The 22,780-nt window shown below is 36.0% G+C and overlaps 1 protein-coding gene across 2 annotated transcripts in view; it reads right to left on the bottom strand.

Annotated features, from left to right (window-relative positions):
- The window catches only part of kdm4b (lysine (K)-specific demethylase 4B), a 41,320-nt gene that overhangs the window by 15,217 nt on the left and 3,323 nt on the right, over positions 1 to 22,780 (bottom strand). The window contains exons 3-11 of one of the 2 annotated variants that reach the window (XM_065244399.1): positions 21,906 to 22,081; positions 20,977 to 21,091; positions 20,555 to 20,748; positions 14,050 to 14,099; positions 12,612 to 12,715; positions 7,790 to 7,927; positions 2,569 to 2,765; positions 2,240 to 2,469; positions 2,001 to 2,158 (exon numbers count right to left, since the gene is read on the bottom strand). In XM_065244399.1, coding sequence (XP_065100471.1) covers positions 2,001 to 2,158; positions 2,240 to 2,469; positions 2,569 to 2,765; positions 7,790 to 7,927; positions 12,612 to 12,715; positions 14,050 to 14,099; positions 20,555 to 20,748; positions 20,977 to 21,091; positions 21,906 to 22,081 — 1,362 coding nt within the window. Of the gene's footprint in view, positions 1 to 2,000; positions 2,470 to 2,568; positions 2,766 to 7,789; positions 7,928 to 12,611; positions 12,716 to 14,049; positions 14,100 to 20,554; positions 20,749 to 20,976; positions 21,092 to 21,905; positions 22,082 to 22,780 lie in introns of both variants that reach the window. The other variant, XM_065244398.1, reaches the window with a different exon arrangement.

The raw sequence follows: 22,780 nt of genomic DNA, 5'->3' as shown, positions 1-22,780 counted from the left end.
ATTTCGGTGATGAAACGGAAATTAGTATCTGCACCGAACCTATTTCTGCCTGACACGAATGTCTTTCTTGTGATTTAATATTATGGTCAGTCGGTGTTCACTTTCAAATGATAGCAAAGAAATTCCTGAAATAAATAATATCATCCGGTCTTTCTGTATCTAAAGTGAATACAGAGATGATCAAAGTCAAAGCAAGCAAGCAGGTATTTCTGTGCTAAATAATAACGCGTAGTGTCTATAAAATCATTAATTTCAGTGTTTTTCTTGTTATAAATTAAAGTTTAATGAATTGTATATAAAGATTAGTTTTTATCAATTACAGTCACAATCACAAATTCATCAGTCATTTCTCATTTGTCGGGTTTTTTGGTCATGACTGCTTTGACGCGCTTTCTCCAAATTAAATAAAAACACTTAATTGTAGCCGGAGTTTCCAAGGCAGGATCACCTTTGTTATTTTTTTAGGTTTAGTTATCAAATGTATTTTTGTGTGATGTTCTGTAGATCGTGGCTTTAAAATGTTATGAGGAATAATTAAACAAATGTTGCCTTACATTTTACCTTAAAAAAAATATATATAAATGCATCCTCAGTTTTGTCTTCGTTTATTACTTGAAAGACAGTTTTGGTCACTTTATCAGACAGTTTATGTGTGCTGCTTGTGAAAGAAGTTACCAATTTGTACCTGGTCTGGCCCCCTCCCAACCCATGCACACAAACATAGATGATTCGACTATCGGTCGACTATGGAAAGATTCGAAAATTCTGATTCGAATATGTAAATCCTTAGTCGAGGACACCTCTATATATATATATATATATATATATATATATATATATATATATATATATATATATATATATATATATATATATATATATATATATATATATATATATATATTATAAAATTAACTATACAATTAACATTACGATAACAATCTTACTTACAATTATTTTTACAGTTATTTTTACTAATATATCTTATTAAAAATAAATAAAACACATACTTGTTTGTTGTGTTAAGAATATAACAGTCCAATTGCAAAAAAAAAAAAAATTCGCAATTGTATTGACAATTTTCATCTTTTTTTCATTCATTTATTCAATAATATTCGAATTTTGCAAAAAAATATTTAATTTTTATATTGGAAGTGTTTAATATAAAAGCAATTTAATTCAAACTTATTTCTATGGTGATTATCACAGTTTTGCATTATAGCAAAGCAATTTTTTTAGTAAATTAATCTTAATTTTTATTACGTCGCTATAAAAATAGAAGTTTATGCAAAATTTTGAAGAGCACTATACACGGTTTTATCGGACACACGCATGTTGTCACGGTTACACGTCTGGACAGAACTTTTTGCTTAATATATATACAATTATAAAATTAACTATAAAATTAACTTTACGATCACAATCTTACTTACAATTTTTTTTTACAGTTATTATTACTTATATATCTTATAAAAAAAAAAAAACGCATACTTGTTTTTTGTGTTAAGAATATAACAGTCAAAATCGCAGTTGTATTAATAATTTTCATCTTTTTTAATATTCAATAATATTCGAATTTTGCAAAAAATATTTTATTTTTATATTGGACGCGTTTAACATAAAAGCAATTTATTTCTATGGTGATTATCACTGTTTTGCATTATAGCAAAGCAATTTTTTAGTAAATGAATCTTAATTTTTATGTGTCTCTATAAAAATAGAGATGGTTTTTGCTACAATGCAAAATTTTGAAGAGCACTACACACGGTTTTGTCGGACACGCACGTGTTGTCACGGTTACACGTCTGGACAGAACTTACGAATGACGGATGGGCCCTAGTTTGGGCACCTCTGGTTAAAGAAACTAAACCCTTGAACAACCTTATGTCAAAATTTAGATAAACCCACCCCTAAATATCATTCTGCTGAATAAAAAAACTGTGGTTGGTCACCACAAATGTCCATCTCTTTAGTGGGCGGCTCTCTCACACAATCATTACCTGTAGGCCATTTTGGTTTTGATGGTCATTTGTAGTGAAATGTTCAAACGCCTCCTGGAAGCTGATTTCATCGGGATTCTTCATCTTCTTCTTTTTCCTCTTTTTCTGCTGATCATTTTCCAATATAAGATCCTTGGTATCTGGTTTTTCATCTTCACCTGGCGTAAGACGACACAGATAAATATTAAGAATTTTTAAATCAATTTTAAAGTACGTTATAACGTTCCTGTTTTCATTACCTGTTTCCCGTAGCGCCGCCTCGGCCTGTTCCTGTTCCTCTCTCTCCAGCGCCTCCAGGGTCAGGAGAGCCTCGCGGTCCATCCGTTCATCCTTCCTCTTCCTCCTCTGCTCCTCTTTCTCCTCCACCTTCGTCATGTACTCGGTCATATCCAGCTCGATCCCCTCCTCCGCCAGGACCTTCATCTCTTCCAGCTTCAGACGCCGGAACTGTTTCACCTTCGCCTGCGTCCTGAAACAAACACGCACAAAGATTCGAACAGTTAATGCTTATTTGCCATCTTTCACTTATCAGTGTTTAACCACTAAACCACACAGCCTTGTATCTGACCTTCGCAGTAGTTTCTCTTTGTACGTGACTCTGGTTTTTCTCCAGTGCTCCAGCTCAGGACAGGTGAGGGTTGTGGGTTTTAGATGGTCCAGGACCGTGTTGTCCTTTCCCTGTTTCCACAGATCGTAGCGGTCGGGTTGCAGGCAGCGCACAAACACGTCCATCGAGATCTTCACCATGTCTTTACGGCAAGAGCACTGTGGGAAACATGTAAAGAGAATGCTTACAATATGATTTTCTTACGATTATTAATTTTACTTTTTTACTATTACTATATTATTATCGCTAATACACATCTTATGAAAAATCTGATAACCGCATTTGTTGAATAGCACTGTTAAAGGTGCCAAAGAATGCATTGAAAAAATGTAAAATTGTTCTCTGATATCTACATAGAAGATCTGTGGCTTTATTAAGGTTTCCATGTCCATTTACAAACCTAGGATTTGCCGTTAGAATAAAATGGTCTATTATTACCTTATTTGAAAGGGTCATAAATAATAATGTTGAGCTCTGCTCTGATTGGCTGTTTCTCAGAGCAGCTCTTTTCAGTAGCTCTGTGCGTGTTGTACTTTATGTTTGAGTCTGTATCAGATGAAGATATGGAATTTGATGAACAATCAATTGTTTGGAGATTGTTAATGGACGTTTCTGAGTGATAAGTTTGTAACTGTAACTATAATGTCAATAGTAGAACTTTAGCCTAAACGCTAGCATATAGCATTAGCTAGCATATACCACTAACTCAGCAGTCACAACTTTGTTTTTAGCACTTTAATAACATTGTACTTAATTTATTGTGTTATTTAATTTGGGGGGCTTACATCTTGACTGTAACGTCACAGTCGGTGTTATGTTGAGATTATTATCGCTAATATACATATTGTGAAAATTTTGATTTGGCTTTTTGCTTAATATATACAATTATAAAATTAACGATGAAATTAACGTTACGATTACAATCTTATTGACAATTATTTTTACAGTTAGTATTACTAATCTTATTTAAAAAAAACACACATACTTGTTGTGTTATGAATATAACAGTTCAATTGCAAAAAAAATTATAATTTGCAGTTGTGTTGATAATATACATATTTTTAATATAAGTTAATATTCGAATTTTGCATAAAAATCACGTATTTTATATATTGGACGTGATTACCATATGCAATTTAATTCAAACTTATTCCTATGGTGATTATCACAGTTTTACATTGTAGCAAAGCAACTTTTTAGTAAATTAATCTTTAATTTTATATGTCTATACCGCTTGTACTAAAATGCATTTACTGTAGTTTTTTGCTACAATGCAAAATTTTTAAGAGCACTATAGATTTCATCATAGATGAATTATAGTTGTTGCGCATCTGGACGAAACTTAATTTCCGGTCTCCGTTTGTTAAATGGTTTGGCTGATGGCTAAACTGAACTCTGGGAAAAATACCTCGTCGAAAATAACAAATGTTTAAGTTTCCTAAAGACGAGGGGAGCCTGCGATCATGAATCAGCGCTATGTGAAGGGAGGTACACATACAGCCGATCTGTAGTTAACATTGTATACGTTAATTTTTTTCAGTAACTTTAGCTCAGTGTAGTTTTTGATATGCTTTAGCTATGATTTGATCTTAGGTCATTTACTTATTATTTATTTTGCTTGTTATCAGAAATAAACTACTCTAAAAGACTCTATTGCTACTGATTCTTTGTGGAAGTTTACCGGAAGTTATGTTTGTTCCCTAAGCCAGTGGCTCCCAAACTTTTCCGGCGTGTGGCCCCCCTTGTGTACGGTGCATTCCTTTGCGGCCCCCCAAAGAAAATTTGTGACAAAAACTGTTCTAAAACTCAACATTTTAATTAAAAAAAAAAACATTAAATTATACAAAAAAGTAGTGCTTTTGGTTAGTAGCCTTATTTTTTTAGGTTTAATTACACAGAATTCATGATAAATTAATGTATTTCATAAAATGTCATAAAACTGGGGCCCCCCTGGCATCATCTCACAGCCCCCAATTGGAAAACCACTGCCCTAAGCCGTTTGTTTATGTTGTTGCTATTTTAGAAATTTGTTTAAATTGAATTGCTAATATTTTAATCGTGTCCAATAACTGTAAATACAACAAATTATAAAACAGAAAGACGACACTCAAAATCTGCAGGTCAAAAATATTTAATTTTACAAAGTTGAAGTTTTGGTTGAATACTTCAGACAACACAAGCTTGTATTGAGATATGCAAACTACCTAAAAACTGCTAAACGTCAGCGCTGAAACACGCTGATAAAAGTTCAGATTGTTTTAACAAAATCATGTTTCTGAAACGACGACTTTGATGATGCCGACTTTTTTACATAAATGTACAGAACTTAAATGATTAATTCATACGTGCTGACGTCCAAGAGTAAGCCAAGGTTTCAATGGTTGTAGTTTATTTGTACAATGCAGACGCGAGCAGAAATCAACGTCTCTCAATCAGCAAACAACAGATGAAAGTAAAACTGGTTTTCTGGCGAGCGACGCTACAATACTGTAGATTACATCCGAGCATTATTTCCCGTGCTGTGCTGGAGCCCGATGTTCAATTACCAGAAACATTCTTCAGCTGAAGTGAAGACAGGCCGCCAGCGTCAACAACAAAATCACTGTGTGTGTGTGTGTGTGTGTAATAACAGCAACAAGTGGCAGACTCGCACAGAAATGTCAATGTCTCGTAGCAAAACTCCAGGGTTTGACATTTCATGCTCAGACCTCCAGAAATGCAATTCTAGCCTGATGGGAGGAACCTGACCTCACCTGCCAATATCCAAATCAGTCCTACAAAAAATGTTTCATCTAAAGGAGAACTAAGATGTATCCAAGATATATATTATCATAAACGTGAGTAATCATTGGGATCCTTGTTGCTAGCTGTATCATTTAACCGGTGAGCAATAGTCCAAAATGTAAAATAAATATCGAAAACACAATTTAAATAACATCTAAACAACATCGAGATACCACCCAATGCTACATACAATAAAAGTAATCCATCATTATCAATCTTTCTCTCTAGAGAAATGGCACAACATGTGGATAATCACTATTTTGACAGCGATGCAGACGTGGACCTTTGCACTGTATAACGTGTGTGTATATAAAGATATTTCACTAATGAGATGGGCCATTACATGCATGTGAAGAGAAACTCAAATAATGACTTGGATTTGCCGTAACAGCTGTGAATCTCGGATGATTCGGTTTAATTAGACAGCGGCGACACGGAGACTTCATCACACTACTCTGACCCTCTCACCGCTTTGATATTTGCCGTGCGTCTCTTCAGATATCACTAATACACACACCACATGACAATTGTTAGACGCTCTGTGTGTCGCTTGTGTGTTTCACACGTGCTGTGAAATTTTGAAATGTCAGGCTGAAAACTGGCTGAGTATAAAGCATATATAGTGTGAGCAGGGCACGCAGGCGGGAGTTTATTAAAAGAACAACAAACAAAAGATCAAAGAAAGGAACAAATGAAAAAAAATAACAAAGCAAACAAAAAGACAGAATAACAGAAAGAGAGAAATGCTACATTTGCATGACAACGTTTTCAACCAAAAACTGGAAACTTCTATTCACTTAAATGACAATGCCGTTTTGGGCTCATGAAAATGCAAACTTTTGAATAACGTTTTTAAAGTGCAAGTTTTTAAATTGTTGTTTCTGTGTAAATTACATAAACACAAAAACCTACATACTCTACAACTATAAGAACAATGAAAAATTTGACGAAGTTTACTGCTTAATAACGTTTTCAACCAATAACTGGAAACTTCTATTCGTTTTGGCTATTCGTTTACGGGACAACGTTTGAATGTTGGTTTTAAGTGCAAATTTTTTAAAACAATGTCGTTGTTGTCTCCGTGTAATTTACGTAAACGTGAATCTATGAAAACGGTGACGTTGTGCGCATGCATATTGCGTATTCAGTCTACAGGCATGCGCACATACTTGAAAACTATAAGAACAATGGCGGCCTACAGTGTTTGTGCTGCTCAAGATACCAGAGTTTATTAACGCTTCAACAAATTTAACAACATTTTTCCGCTAAATAACATTTTCAACCAATAATTGGAAACTTCTATTTGTTTTGGCTATTCGTTTACGTGACAATGCCATTTTGGGCTTCTGAAAACCCAAACTTTTGAATGTTGGTTTTAAGTGCAAATTTTTGAAAACTATGTCGTTGTTGCTTCCATGTAATTAACATAAACGTGAATCTATGAAAACGGTGACGTTGTGCGCAGGCATATTACGTTTTCAGTCTTCAGGCATGTGCACATACTTGACAACTATAAGCGGTCTACTGGACTGTTTGTGCTGCTCAAGATACCAAAGTTGATTAATGCTTCAATAAATTGTAAAAAAAAAAAAATGCCGCCAAATAACATTTTCAACCAAAAATTGGAACAATTTATATTCGTTTTGGCTATTCGTTTACCAGACAATGACGTTTTGGGGTCCTAACAAATAAAACTTTTGAATGTTGGTTTGAAGTGCAAATTTTTGAAAACTATGTCGTTGTTGCTTCCATGTAATTAACATAAACGTGAATCTATGAAAACGGTGACATTGTGCGCAGGCATATTACGTTTTCAGTCTTCAGGCATGTGCACATACTTGACAACTATAAGCGGTCTACTGGACTGTTTGTGCTGCTCAAGATACCAGTGTTTATTAATGCTTCCACAAATTTTACAAAATTTAGCCGCTAAATAACATTGTTAACCAAAAACTGGGAAAATTTATATTCGTTTTGGCTAATCACTTACATGAAAATGCTGTTTTGGGCTCCTTACAACTTAAACTTTTGAATGTTGGTTTTAAGGGCAAATTTTTTAAATCTATGTGGTTGTTGTTTCCATATATTTACATAAACGTGAATCTATGAAAACGGTGACGTTGTGCGCATGCATATTGCGTTTTCAGTCTACAGGCATGCGCACATACTTGACAACTATAACAACAATGGTGGCCTACAGTGTTTGTGCTGCTCAAGATACCAGAGTTTATTAACGCTTCAAATTTTTTTCCAAAATTTGTCACTTTATAGGTCCAGGGTCACTTGTAGTAATAAACATACCTCATCGTCCATCTAAACAAAATTGCTCGGTGCTTTCAGTTCATAGCAACCATGCCTAGAACAGCCTTAAACTCAACTTTCATCAATCAAACTATACCTGTGTGGCCATCTTGCCGTAGTCGATCCAGCGCAGCGTTGCGAAGTTGGTGGACTCTGCACAGTTGAAGCCATGGTTGAACCCGGCGTGATAACCATACGGGAACGTGATCATAAACTCGCCCGCTTCTTGAGTGACCTGCAAATAAAAAATTATGAGAAGTCAGAAAAACCAATCCACAAAAAAAGATGGAAAAGCTTTTTATACTTTTCTTCTAAATATTGCTTCGTTACCCCACATAACTATTAATTCTGTTGAGCTTTGCGCTAATATGAAAATCTGAGAGTAAGAAACATTTACAGGACTTAGTGAAGTGTGCTTTGATGAAAGAGCCAATAACCGTCGAATTAAGCTGTAAACGACACTTCAGAGAGCGAAAAACCTGACACGGGAAAGTCAGCCGAGACAGGCAAACATGTCGACTTTCTAGTGTTAATATCTGTAACCATTAACCGCTGATGGGAAAATAAATTTGCTGTGAGAAATCTCTCCCCTCTCGTACCGACACACACATTTACTCCCCTCCCTGTCCGTTAGCCCGGTGGCGAGGGAAAGCCACGAAGATGGTACGAGCGCAATTAAGGGGAGATGCCGACCATGTCGGAGGGGTTATCCAGCCTTAGCAAATGAATATTTTCATTTCACTCCATTTTTCAGCTTTGTGATCGCTGACAGAGACGAGCAGCTCTCTCTGAAGTCACGCTTCAATGTACCGCTGTCGTCAATTACAAAGTGACATTTATTAACAATACTTCAACTTTATGTTACGTTCATAGCATTAGCCATGAAGTGTGGCTCTCTTATAAAATCATGACATTATTAACTTTTTACATCTGTAAAAAAAGCTTTGTTACAATGACTACATTTACATGTACACCAATAATGTAATAATTTCCAATAATCGCAGTAAAATGTTTACAAGCAATTTTTATGATTATTCGTTAACAATTGTAAATATTCATCACATAGCCCAACTCCAATATGGGTATGTTATTGTCCACTGTTTTAATTTATTTCTGTTAAATAAAAACATGTTCCAATGGACGCATTTCGTTATTCATTTTTTATATACGTTAAATCAAAAACACGTTCTTATAAGCGCATTTCGTTATTCTGTGTCGCGAATAATTGCGGTTATACATCACATAGCCCAACTCCAATTTGGGTATGTTACTGGCCACTGTTTTAATTTATTTACGTTAAATAAAAACATGTTCCAATGGACGCATTTCGTTATTCATTTTTTTATATACGTTAAATTAAAACACGTTCTTGTGGACACATTTCGTTATTCCGTGCCGTGAATAATTGTGTTTTTTCATCACATAGTCAAACTCTAATATGGGTATGTTACTGGCCACTGTTTAAATTTACTTACGTTAAATTAAAAACACGTTCCAGTGGACGCATTTCATTATTTGCTTTTTTATTTACGTAAAATTAAAAAAACTTTCTTATGGATGTACTTCGTTATTCGGTGCTGCAAATAATTGTGTTTTTATCACATAGCCCAACTCCAAAATGTGTATGTTACTGGCCACTTTTTACATTTATTTACGTTAAATTAAAAATACGTCCTTATGGACATATTTCGTTATTCAGTGCCGCAGATAAGTGAGGTTATTCATCACATAGCCCAACTCCAAAATGGGTATGTTACTGGCCACTGTTTTAATTTATTTACGTTAAATTAAAAACACCTTCCAATGGACGCATTTCGTTATTAGTTTTTTTTAATTTACGTTAAATTAAAAATACGTTCTTATGGACATATTTCGTTATTCAGTGCCGCGAATAAGTGCAGTTATTCATCACATTCGCCAACTCCAAAATGGGTATGTTACTGGCCACTGTTTTAATTTATTTACGTTAAATTAAAAACACATTCCAATGGACACATTCCGTTTAATAGGTTTTTTTATTTATGTTAAATTAAAAATAGGTTCTTCGAATAAGTGCTGTTATTCATCACATAGCCCAACTCCAAAATGGGTGTGTTACTGGCCACTGTTTTAATTTATTTACGTTAAATAAAAAACACGTTCTTATGGACACATTTCGTTATTCCGTGCTGCAAATAATTGTGGTTTTTCATCACATAGTCAAACTCTAATATGGGTATGTTACTGGCCACTGTTTTAATTTATTTACGTTAAATTAAAAACACGTTCTTATGGACACATTTCGTTATTCCGTGCTGCAAATAATTGTGGTTTTTCATCACATAGTCAAACTCTAATATGGGTATGTTACTGGCCACTGTTTACATTTATTTACATTAAATTAAAAACACGTTCCAATGTACGCATTTCGTTATTTGTTTTTTTATTTACGTTAAATTAAAAATACGTTTTTATGGACATATTTCGTTATTCAGTGCTGTGAAAAATTGTGGTTATTCATCACAACTCCAAAATGGGTATGTTACTGGACACTGTTTTAATTGATTTACGTTAAATTAAAAACACGTTCGCATTTTGTTATTAGTTTTTTTACGTTAAATTAAAAACATGTTCTTATGGACGTGCAATGAATAATTGTGGTTTTCATCACATACCCCAACTCCAATATGGGTATGTTACTGGGCACTTTTTAAATGTATTTACGTTAAATTAAAAACACGTTCTTATGGACGTGCAATGAATAATTGTGGTTTTTCATGACAATCCCATACACCACCACGTTTTAAACTACAATGTTCTCCTTCTAGGACTTCTAGAGGAGAGGGAGAGAGACCTTTTAAAAAAAAGCAACTACTGTTTTCACCGCACGAGCATTATCGACAGGAATGGTGACAAACTGGAACTGCGACACTTGAGTTCGGCATACAGGGAAGCTGAACTTTATCTCGCCTCATTAGAGAGTCTGGTTTTAATCTCCTGCCCGGAAATCACCATAGAGAGTTTAGGGTCTCTGACAATGAAAATAATCAGTCTGGTAAAAGCTGATTCATTTACACGCCAGAAACGCAAAATAAATTGAAATGTAAACCGGATTCATGGCGTCCGTCACCGTACGAAAAGCTGAAAACATGTATTTGGATAAGCTCTCTCATCATTTTTGTATGCAAAGCTCAGCGTGGACGCCACAATCTCTGCCCGCTGGCGGCCTGTGACATTCCCGTGTTAACATTAGCATGCACGGTGCATTCAGATCCTCACATAAATGATACCTTTATGCTTTATACTGTAGATCCTCATGATACTATGAAGCATATTTATTCTGAGCAAGGTTGATATATGCTGAAGATCCCCAGGAAACACACATACTGAATGCAATGCAAGTCACTTCGGTTTAAGGTGTAAGAAACTACAGTACCCCCCCAAACAAACAAACAAACAAACAAGATGGCATGTAATGAGCTTATAACTAGTTTAAAACGACCTGAATAAGTTGGTTCAATTGTTTTGGTTCACATTTCCTTTTTTATATACAATCATACCCTAGAGGACATTAAAGGCAATATCTAATCTGCGGATTGAAAGCATTCCTCTCAAATATCCCACAACCTCTTCATATAGCCGTTATAGATTAGGTCTTTGTCTCTAAGTCAATATAAATTGGACTGGGATGGTTGCTATGGAAGCACTGATCTCTTTAAGTTCAGATACGGTAACTGTGGTGACAACTGCATCAGCATCACAATACAAACTGTCTGTACAGAAACTAAGCTATATATAGACAATCAATTGTGTGGTCAAACTGTAATACAGACACAACTAAATCAACGAATTTCATAAAATGACTTATTACTGTTAAAGAAAAATGACACCTAAAAATGACATCCTTAATTTCCCTTTTCAGTTAAACGAAACATTTTTTATAAATAATAATATAGGGCTCTCAAAATTAATGCATTAATAACGCATTAATGTAAATGCATTTTAACTAAACAAATTTTATTAACATGCACCTGTTTTGCTGCTAAAAAACTACGTTATTTTGTCTATGTGGTATAATACAATGTGTCGGCGTGGTTTATTGTTCAGAAAACACATAATTTTCCACATACTGTACATTTTTGTAGCTCCAGATTGCATCAAACATCTAAAATGATCTTATTTGTATGTTTTCTGAGAGGTGAGCGATCCTAAATGCTTAAAGAGGAGAAAAATGTGCCGGTTTTTTTTAATGCAAATGCAGTGCAGTGGTTGGATAGTGCAGAATTATCCCTTTCTGACATCACAAGGGGAGCCAAATTTCAATGACCTATTTTTTCACATGCTTGCAGAGAATATTTTACCAAAACTAGGTTGATCTTTTTTACATTTTCTAGGTTGATAGAAGCACTGGGGACCCAATTATAGCACTTAAATATGGAAAAAGTGAGATTTTCATGATATGTCCCCTTTAACTAATACAAAGGATGCTTGTCAATCCACGTGCGCGTCTGACATTTTGGTTTCAGTTATAAAACATGCAGGACTTAGAAAATAGTGCGTGGACTTGCTTGATGTTAAAATAGTTCTTCAGAGAGATAACGTTAACTTTGCTGATTAATTTGCATAAATCATCCATATAAGTCCATGCCCATGTTGGTTATAGTGTTAAAAACTTAAAAAGTGTTAAATTAAGGTAAATATAAACAGATAAAAATATGCAATTAAGTTGCGATTAATCACAAGTTAACTCATGCGATTAATCTAGATTAAATATTTTAATTGATTGACAGTCCTATATAATATCTATTACTTGTATACATATAAACATCCCCAAATGGCAGCACTCCATTAATCATTAATACTTTTTGTTGATTTTGTCATTATTCTGATACAGGTTTGTGTGTCCTGACAGGAAGTGACGTAATCGCAGACATACTCACCCTGTCGAAGGGGATGCTGTATTTCTTCAGGATGGAGGGAGAAATGAGGGTCATTTTGTGACGGAGGAACGCATCGCAGCCCTGAGAACTTCCCGGGAAAAAACCTGCAAAAAAAAAAACACAAACGTGAAAAGAAATGAAACCAAAAACGAAGTATTATTAATTAAACCCATATTACAGATTAATGATCTTATAGTCATAGAAACTTAAACATACGGCTTTCCAAGCTCCAAATGAATCGTAATTTGAAGCTACACTTTTAATAAAGCACTTTGCCACCGATCACTTTTAGTTAGTCACAGCAAAGACGAATAAAAAAGTGAAAGTCTGTGAAGTCATTACAATAAAATTATCTCCGGAGGTTAAGAAAGGATGGATAAAGAGAGATGTGTCATGATGGCGGATGAGCAAGCTGTGATTATGAATGTAGCGTATAATTGCCGGTTGGAGGTTATCAGTAAAAAGCTCTCCGTACGGCAGGCCGGGCCGGTGTGGGTCAGAACATCAGGCGCGCGCTGAATCATTTCTGAAAGCCGTTAATTATCTCCCCCATTTTAGCACACAATGTGGGTCATTATGGCCGCAAAAATGCCTTACGACTGGCCCGATGTCGAAGATGCACGCGGCCGTCGTTGTTTTTGTGCCAGCTGTCTGTCATTACCGCAGACGTGTGCTTCAGGGGGTGAAGTTTTTATTAAGCGGACATTTTTTTCAAATAACATGATGCAAGAAATTGGTTTACATGCACTTGTGTCCAGATCGATGTTTTGTGGCAAGATACGATTTTTGCAGCCCTGCTCGACCATTTATTATAAGAAGCTGAGACTTTTATTCTTGCGTAAATGTGACGTACGAGGATTTAGCAAAAACCATTAGTGGACGTCAGAAAGGTTTATCACACATTGATGTACAGAACATGTGAGTGTCAGAAACCCCTCGTCTGTTTATTTCGCCTGCGAAGGATCAGTTTATTTACCGCAAGATGTCTTTGTGTGCCGCGTCGTTTACGCTGTGACTGAGCGTGACATACGACATGAGGTAATCTTCAATGATCGCCAGAGCGAGAAGACAATGAGAAAAGAGACAAGAGGTTTGCAGAGAGACCTAATCAAGCTGATGGGTGTTTATTAAGGCCTATCAAGTTTTAGAATAAAAAACACGTAAATTTTTACATTTTTCCACATTTCACAATGATCTTAACGACTATAGAAGCGTACAAGTCATCTTACATAAAGAAAAGTTCTGTCCTAAAATCTAGTGATCTGCTTTGTTTCCTATTGTGTAGTCTGCTAAATTACTAAAATGTCGTGATTTTGACAAGCCATTTTTGCTGCTGCACCTTTAAAAAGTCATTTAAATATGTAAATGACCTCTGCTGTGATTGGCTGATATGTTTATTACTCTAGAAACATGATATTGAATGCATTGAATGTCGTACCTTGTGCCAGCCTCTCCAGTCTCTTGCCGTGCTCGGGAGGAATCGCATACCTGCAGGGAAGAGAAAAAAGCGAGTCATCGATTAATGCGATCAATAAAATAAGACACGTGAGAAAGACAAAGCGAGAAACACATCTAGAGTCCTCAAAATCATGAAGACATCCACACATTTTACATTCAAAACTCGTACGGGACTTTAAAAGCAAAAGCACTCAAACGGCACCAAGACAAAGCTCAGAAAATTACTACACGAGAGGCAATTTATTTCACGTAATCGGCTCAACCGTGCGCTGTATTACGATTATTATTATTATTATTAGGATTCCAGCAGAAAGTGCAGACGAGGGATTTTAACGTCAAACTCATTTTCTGAAAAGAAATGATTTTCTGAAGGGAAAGTAGATCAGCTGAACGTTCAGTTCGCTCGACGCCGTTATTGACATTGTCTATATTAGCCTAATTGTTTCCTCGGGTTTCCGGAAAGCCGATCCCTCCCGAGGCCCTGAAGCTCGGATGTAAATCCAGTGCATTACCCTCCCATCACACAATCACAGGGGGTCGAGGCTTTGAGGTAAAATGCTGCGCTGCATTGCCCCCTACTGGAGGCAGGAGAAAGATGAGTGTCGAAGTGGCACGTTTTGGTGAAATAAAAAGCAATTTCACAGCAGAGATGCTCTACACACATGGACGAAGACTGTGTTTTGTATGCATCTGATAGGATGACCAAGAATGTTTTTGTTGCATTTCATTTTCAGACTAATTTATTGATCGTTTTAATAGAAATATTATCCAATTGTGTAAAAGTGATGTGAGGAAGTTGGACCCAAACTAATGTTGCCAAATAAACATTTTCTCTCCCAGATCTCTTAGTCCAAGACTTAAAGGTGCAGTGTGTAATTTTTAGAAGCATCTCTTGACAGAAATGCAAAATAATATACAAAACTATATAATCAGACCTTTCATAATGAACCCTTAGGTTTTTATTACCTTAGAATGAGACGTTTCTATCTACATACCGAGGGTACACCATTTTGTGCCGCCATGTTTCTACAGAAGCCCTTAACAGACAAACTTTTTTTATGAAGCTGTCTCCGAAGATGACATGTTTGTCTGGTGGTGGCTACTGTAGCTTCTCTATCCGTTTTAAGAGCGATGTGTGAGCAGTTAACTGAGCCATTGGTTGCAATTCACAACCTCACCACTAGATGCCACTAAAATTTACACACTGCCCCTTTAAAGGGACACTCGACTTTTTTAAAAAATATGCTCATTTTTCAGCTCCCCTAGACTTAAATATTTAATATTTACCGTTTTGGAATCCATTCAGCTGATCTCTGGTTCTGGGGGTACAACTTTTAGCATACCTTAGCATAATCCATTCAGCTGATCTCCGGGTCTGGCGCTAGCACTTTTAGCATAGCTTAGCATAATCCATTGAATCTGATTAGACCATTAGCATTGCGCTAAAAATAACCAAAGAGTTTTGATATTTTTCCTATTTAAAACTTGACTCTACTGTAGTTACATCGTGTACTAAGACCGAAGGAAACTAAAAGTTGCGATTTTCTAAGCAGATATGGCTAAAAACTACTCTTATTCTGGGCGCAATGAAATTACGGAGCGCACGAAAATAGTCCCCTGCTATTGAAAGTAACCAAAGGGGACGATATTTGGTCTTAGGACACGGTGTAACAACAGAAGAGTCAAGTTTTAAATAGGAAAAATATTGAAACACTCTGGTTATTTTGTAACGCGATGCTAATGGTCTAATCAGATTCAATGGATTATGCTAAGCTATGCTAAAAGTGCTAGCGCCAGACCCGGAGATCAGCTGAATGGATCCCAAAATTGTAAAAATCACATGTTTAACTTTAGGAGAGCTGAAAAATTAGCATATTTTCAAAAAAAAGTGGAGTGTCCCTTTAAGTAACTATAATAGTGATGCACCGATGTATCGGCCGCCGATATTTATCGGCCGATTTTTGATGAATTTGAAACCATCGGCATATCGGCAATAGCACGAGAAAAACAATCGGTATCGGCCTATTAATTAACTGCATAAAGAAATCCATTATATGTATAAAAAAACGAGTTAATGTTGTTAATAAAAGAAATGCTGAACAGCAAAAACCACCTTTGAAGGTTGTTATGCTGTGCTATTATATTTGTTTTAGCTTAATTTGTGTCTCTCTTATTATGTTGGTCAGTTGAATGTTAATTAGATCAAATCCATTTTCACTAAAAATAATTTGATGCAGAAATAAACTAGCAAATAGACCAACTGTATAGTATTGTATACAAGTGTTTAATATCGGTATCGGCATCGGTATCGGCCAGAAGTTGTCGGTTTAAATCGGTATCGGCCCAAAAAATCCTATCGGTGCATCCCTAAACTATAATGTACAATAATAATCAGGGATGGACCGAATGTTCGACAGTCAAAACTATTTAGATGAAAATAGCGAAAAAGCATCTCTAAAATGCTTCCAAACTGCTAAAAAATAGAGATGCACAGATTTTTTTTACACTGCTTTATGTTCAAAGGAAAATATTTGGTTATTATATGTATTGGTTCTCCCTAACCCCAAATAGCTGGAATTAATCTAAAATGCAAGCCAAACCAAAACCTGTGTCTTAAACTGGTGAGGTTTCTTTACATTATCTGTACCAAGAACTCAAATTCACTGCCTTTTCCTGTTCTCTTTTGATTGACAGGATATATATCGACCATGACTTTCGTCTGTTGTTAAAAATCGTCCTATAGTGTGAAAATGAGCTTTTATCGACAAATTGCCGATTATTGCCAAATATTATCGGTGCATCTCTACTAATAATTTTTTTTCAAATGCTGACTAAATGTAAGAACACGTCCTACGTAAAAAGGAAATTTTAACCTCATTAATCTTACTCCCTCTTTCCATAATGCAGTGCATTTGATGCTTGGGCACGGCCTCAAAAATGCTAAAAGATAATCGGCAAACAAATCAAAAATCTGCCCATGAGAGCTTTAGCCTCTAACAACTCTGAAGACACTGATGCTAGTAAATTTAATTTAGAGAAAGAGGTGCCACCGCGGATCAATAATAATTAGATGTCTCTTCTCTCCTCGTAGATAAAAGACCAGATCTGATGGGCCACTGTAATTAGGATACGAATGCTTCCTTCCCTCCAACATCAAACTATCTGGCAACCCAAAACCGCGGAAGCTCGATTCGCATCTGAAACCATCAAGGGACGAAGGCAGGTATTGACAAAAATCACACTGGGGCATCGAGAACCCAAGTGAAGCAAAACTGAAGTGATTTGACAAGAAAAATGTTTTTTTGTTTTTCATACGTACTTCAATGACAACTTCGTTAAACGTTGTTTTAAAACACAGACCACATTTAGAGATACGAGTACTTATGAATGTTAAAATATGTACGTAAGAAGTCATCTATAAAACAATAGCTATGCATTTATTTTATCACGCAAACCTTTACATGCCGAAAACCAAAAATATTTCTGCCATCAACGGTAACAAGCAATAAGCATCAAACCATTCCCACGGCAGTCTCCGCGCCCCCTGCGATAATTTCCGGCAGCGCACGGGCCACCCCGAGCCTCTCTGCAATCTTTAAGAACGTGACAGAAGATCTCGGGAGGTGTCGAGAATTATGACTTTGACGGCGTCGAGAGTTGGAGGCGAATGAAGTTAATTTCACACTGGCTGAACAGAGGGTTAGCAAACAGCCACCACACACACTTTAACATACTGTAATTACCAAAAAAAGTCAAACGGATTCAATTTCAAAGCGGAAGGGGGCGGCGGACGCGTGCACGGTTGCGTTAAGTCAAGCTGAAGGGTGAGTACATTTTTTTCGTTAAGCGAGTGGCCTGCGAGAGCGCTAAGCTAGAAACATCAAGAGCAAACTCTTCAGAGAGAGGAGAGAGAGAGACAAGCATATGCAAAAAACTCAAGAATTGAGGATTTGAAGCCTTATCTGATTGAACGTCTGTGCAGATTGAACCCACCAAACACAACCATGATGTCACTTGATTTGTGTATGAACTCCATCAAGTCAGTCAAGTTGTGTAACACAACACTGGTTAGTGAAAGTTATGTTACACAATTAATATTCATGAGACAATAAATATTCATATTAACACGTTAATAATGCATTAATGTAACAACACTCATTTTATTAACGTGCGATTAATGCAACGCGCAATTTCTGTTTGACCCTTGTCCTAGCCTATTGTTGGATAAATTCAGACACAAATTATTTAAAATGATCTTTGTGTGTTTGTTTTCTGAGAGGTGTACTGTCCTAAATGTTTAACTAATGCAAAGGCGTGTCCATCGAGATTTTGCGAGATTTTTGTTTCGGTTTTAAAACATGCAGGAATTAGAAAATAAAGTGCAGGCTTGATGTTAAAAAAAGTTATTAAAGGAAAACACCACCGTTTTTCAATATTTTACTATTTTCTTACCTCAACTTAAACAAATAAATACATCCCTATCTTTATTCAAAGTGTGCACTTAATCTTTGTACAGCGCGTCGTGAATGTGTTAGCATTTAGCCTAGCCCCATTCATTCCTTAGGATCCAAACAGAAATTAATTTAAAAGCCACCAAACACTTCCATGTTTTCCCTATTTAAAGACTCTTACCATGAGTAAGTATGGTGGCACAAAAAGTGGCGATTTTTTTAAGCGAATAATAAATGAGAACTATATTGTATGGCGGAAGAGCACTTAGTTTTTTAGCACTTTCACGCCATATAATATAGTTCTCATTGAATATCCGCTTAAAAAAAACTACTCATGTAAACATGGAAGTGTTTGGTGGCTTCTAAATTCATCTCTGTTTGGATCCTAAGGAATGAATGGGGCTAGGCTAAATGCTAACACATTCACAACGCGCTGTACAAAGATTAAGTGCACGCATTGAATAAAGATAGGTATGTATTAATTTGTCTAAGTTGAGGTAACAACATAGTAAAATATTGAAAAACAGTGATGTTTTCCTTTAACAGAGATAAAGTTTGGGATCTGATTGATGTTAAAAAAGTTATTAAGAGAGACAAGATTTGAAAACGATCTTCCTCGCACTGACCGACACATCTGAAGCGTGCACACAGGCACGCAACCCCAATATATATATACACAGAGACAGAATAACGGTTTTAAAAATATCTGTTTTGACAAGAATTCACGCAGATATGATCTGTTATGTCTTAAATAAATGTTTGATTAACTGATGGGGAAAATATCTGATGTGTAACATTATATTAGATCCTTGCATTACAGTAGATCTTAAAACTGTTTGTGTCTTAATGCCTTTAAAACAATAAAAAAAGGAAGTTGAACATATATTAATATTGTTTTTGACTTTGTTTGTGGAAAATCTATTCGTTTTACCAGTGATTTTAAAGTATGGATGCTATGATTTTGTTAAAATCTTTAACTGGATATTCTTATAAATTTGTTTTTATGATAATAAAAATTATTTTACTAATAATAAAAATACATTTGCATAAAGCATCCATATTTTGTCCACGCCCTTCTTGATTAGAGCTTTAAAAACTTGAAAAGTGTTAAATTGAGGTAAATTAGGAACAGATAAAAATGTTAACTCTTGACAATCATGCGATTAATCTATATTAAATATTTTAATCGACTGAGATCACTATAATAAATGCATTTCAAAGACGACGTGGCCCTTTAAGAGCACACAGGCCAAGGTCATTAGTGACTAGTGTGCAGTATGCAGTACACACTTCTCACTTCCAGAATGACAGCATGCACTTGGGAACGCATGAAAGCGCCACTAGAAGTCAGGAAGAAAGCGAGAAAGTCCTTTGTGATCTCGCATGTGAAATAGGAGAATTTAAGCTTACTGCACATTTCAACTCATTTTGTACTTAAACTTTTACTTTGGCTGAATACCAAATTATTTTAACACCATTTGCCTTCTGAATAAATTAAGCATACATTCGTACGTCAATCTTTCTCCATTACTGCTGTCCTAACCTGGTCGGTGAAAATTTGTACCTATGCAACGTGAAGCTTTCTGCTCACATACTTGCAAATTAAGAGAAGTATCATCAATTATATGCAATTACTGTACAATACTGAAAACTATTAAACTAATTTATGTACGTCTTCCCTGTGGACGGCCCTCGAGCTGAGTCATTCATAAGTGTCTGTGCTTCATTATACGATGCATGTTGTGCGTTTCAATGCAGCATGAGGACGCAGAGACAAAGCACAAGCTGCGGGACGCGTCCCTCTTTGTGATGACATCATCCACAATGTCCAGCAGCTGGGAATGACAACAGCGCCCCCGTGTGACTAACAGCTGAATGACATGCTCATGGAGAGACGCTTTAGTACAACAAAACAAAACAACTAAAAATATGGTTGGGACAGAAATTTACATTTGTGGGCAGAGCAACACTGTTGACAGCACAGAGACACCTAGTTCACAAAACAAATGCACATGCTCAGTTAAAGATGCTTACCAGGATTTTGGCTGCCCAAAATGCAGGTAGTTGATGCTGTAGAGGTCCATGTCCTCCGTGTGCCAGGCAAACGTGGTTTTCCACATGCCGAAGTACAAGTAGGGCGTGTTGACGCCCTCTATGACGATCCCGCACTCCTGCTCGACCATGTCCAGAAGTGTGTCCAGATGAGCGATGTTCCACTCTTTGATGTCCTTTAAGAGACACCAGAGATATTTTAATGATAAATAGTTTTCATTTGTCAATGCACAATATGAACATCAAACAAACGCACGTAAATGACATAAAACTACAAAGCGCACAAGACACACTCTTTAGTTCATCTATAATAACTTATGAACGATATTCATCAATACAGAAATATTCAAACAGAAATATTAAGGCACAAAAAGCTGTAAAAATTAGGTTGTTTTGGTACTTACCGGGTCATAAAGCGACCCACTGATATCAGCACCATAGATGGGCGACACAAACGTCAGGTTTTTCCAGTATTTCCTCTCCAAGTCGTCAAAGTCTTTGTGTTGAGGGGTGCAGTATCTGTTTATAAACAAAGTTTTTATATAAACCATAAATTAGCAAAGCAAACGTCGTCAAATGACCACATGACGCAAGTCTAATGTTGCGTTCACACACCAAATGCGTTCCTCGCTGTAGATTAATCGCAGGATTTAACTTTGTGTCATGCACATTTTTTTATATTTTTAACTTGTGCAAAGACGCATTTGAGGCAAACAGTGCATGTTTTTGCGACAATCACTCCGCTCGATTTGTGTCACTCACCCCGCGCAAGCTTGCGTCTATTTGCGTCTTTGCATTGCCTTCGTATGTAATCTACTCGCGCAAATCGTTTAATTCGCGTTTGGTGTGAACGCCCCATAAGATCTACGTGACTATACAGATTCAACGCTTAAGTCAAGCATATCATTTCTCATTACGATACATAAATAAATAAACCTTGTGCAATGTGTTGTATACAATTTTTTTACACGCTTTAATGAAATGACAATCTGATGAATCAATGTCATAGCACAGCAAACGTTGTCAAATGACCACATGGCGCAAGTCTAATGCTGCGTACACACCAGACGCGGTCCTCGCTCTAAAATATTCACAGAATTTAACTTTGTGTCATGTGAATTATTTGCTTGAGTTTAATATTTTTAACACGCATTTAAGGCATATCGCTGAATTCGGGTTTGGCGTGTATGCCCCATAAGATCTACTTGACTATACAGCTTCAAAAATACGATAAATTATTACAATAAATAAAAATACAACCTTGTGCAACATTTTTTATACTAGATTTTTTACACACTTCGATGAAATGACAATCTGATAAATCAAGGCATACTTTTTACTGTTGGCCAGTTTGCGGTATTCTCCGACCGTCATCGATTTCTTCTGGATGTTGTATTGCGTGAAGAGTCCCGATTGCCCTGTCACCACCTGCATGATGGGGGCAGGAATGACCATGTCCTCGATCGTCTCGTAGGTACGACGTGGTATAAACTCTTTCGGTGGAATAACCTGAATACAAAAATACAGGAAACGCAAGAACGTTATAATAAACGTGCATTACTGTGACTTTACATCATGCTCTATTCCTTAAATAACTTCAATTCAAATTAAAAAATCTGATAATTTACTCACTCTCATATCATTCAAGATATTTATCTCTTTCTTTGTTCAGTGAGGAATAATTTTTTTTTTTTTTTAAAGGAAAACACCACCGTTTTTCAATATTTTACCATGTTCTTACCTCAACTTAGATGAATTAATACATACCTAACTTTTTTCAATGCATGCACTTAATCTTTGTAAAGCGCATCTTGAATGTGTAAACATTTAGCCTAGCTTCATTCATTCCTATGGCACCAAACAAATGTTTTTTTTTGTGCCACCATACTTACTCGTGTAACTACTCATGTAACAGTCTTTAAATAGGGAAAATATGAAAGTGTTTGGTGGCTTATAAATTCTTCCCTGTTTGGATCCTAAGGAATGAATGGGGCTAGGCTAAATGCTAACACATTCACGACGTGCTGTACAAAGATTAAGTGCACGCATTGAAAAAACATAGGTATTTATTCATTTGTCTAAGCTGAGGTAAGAAGAACATAGTAAAATATTGAAAAACTTTGGTGTTTTCCTTTAAGGAAAACATTCCCAGATATTTCTTCATACAGTGGACCTCAACAGTTTACAGTTGCATTGAAACTGTTAAAA

This window comes from Paramisgurnus dabryanus, chromosome 24, assembly GCF_030506205.2.
Source record: "Paramisgurnus dabryanus chromosome 24, PD_genome_1.1, whole genome shotgun sequence".
In the NCBI taxonomy this organism is placed as follows: domain Eukaryota; kingdom Metazoa; phylum Chordata; class Actinopteri; order Cypriniformes; family Cobitidae; genus Paramisgurnus; species Paramisgurnus dabryanus.
The sequence above is the reverse complement of the archived record's forward strand: the minus strand, read 5'-3'. Positions and strand labels throughout refer to the sequence as shown.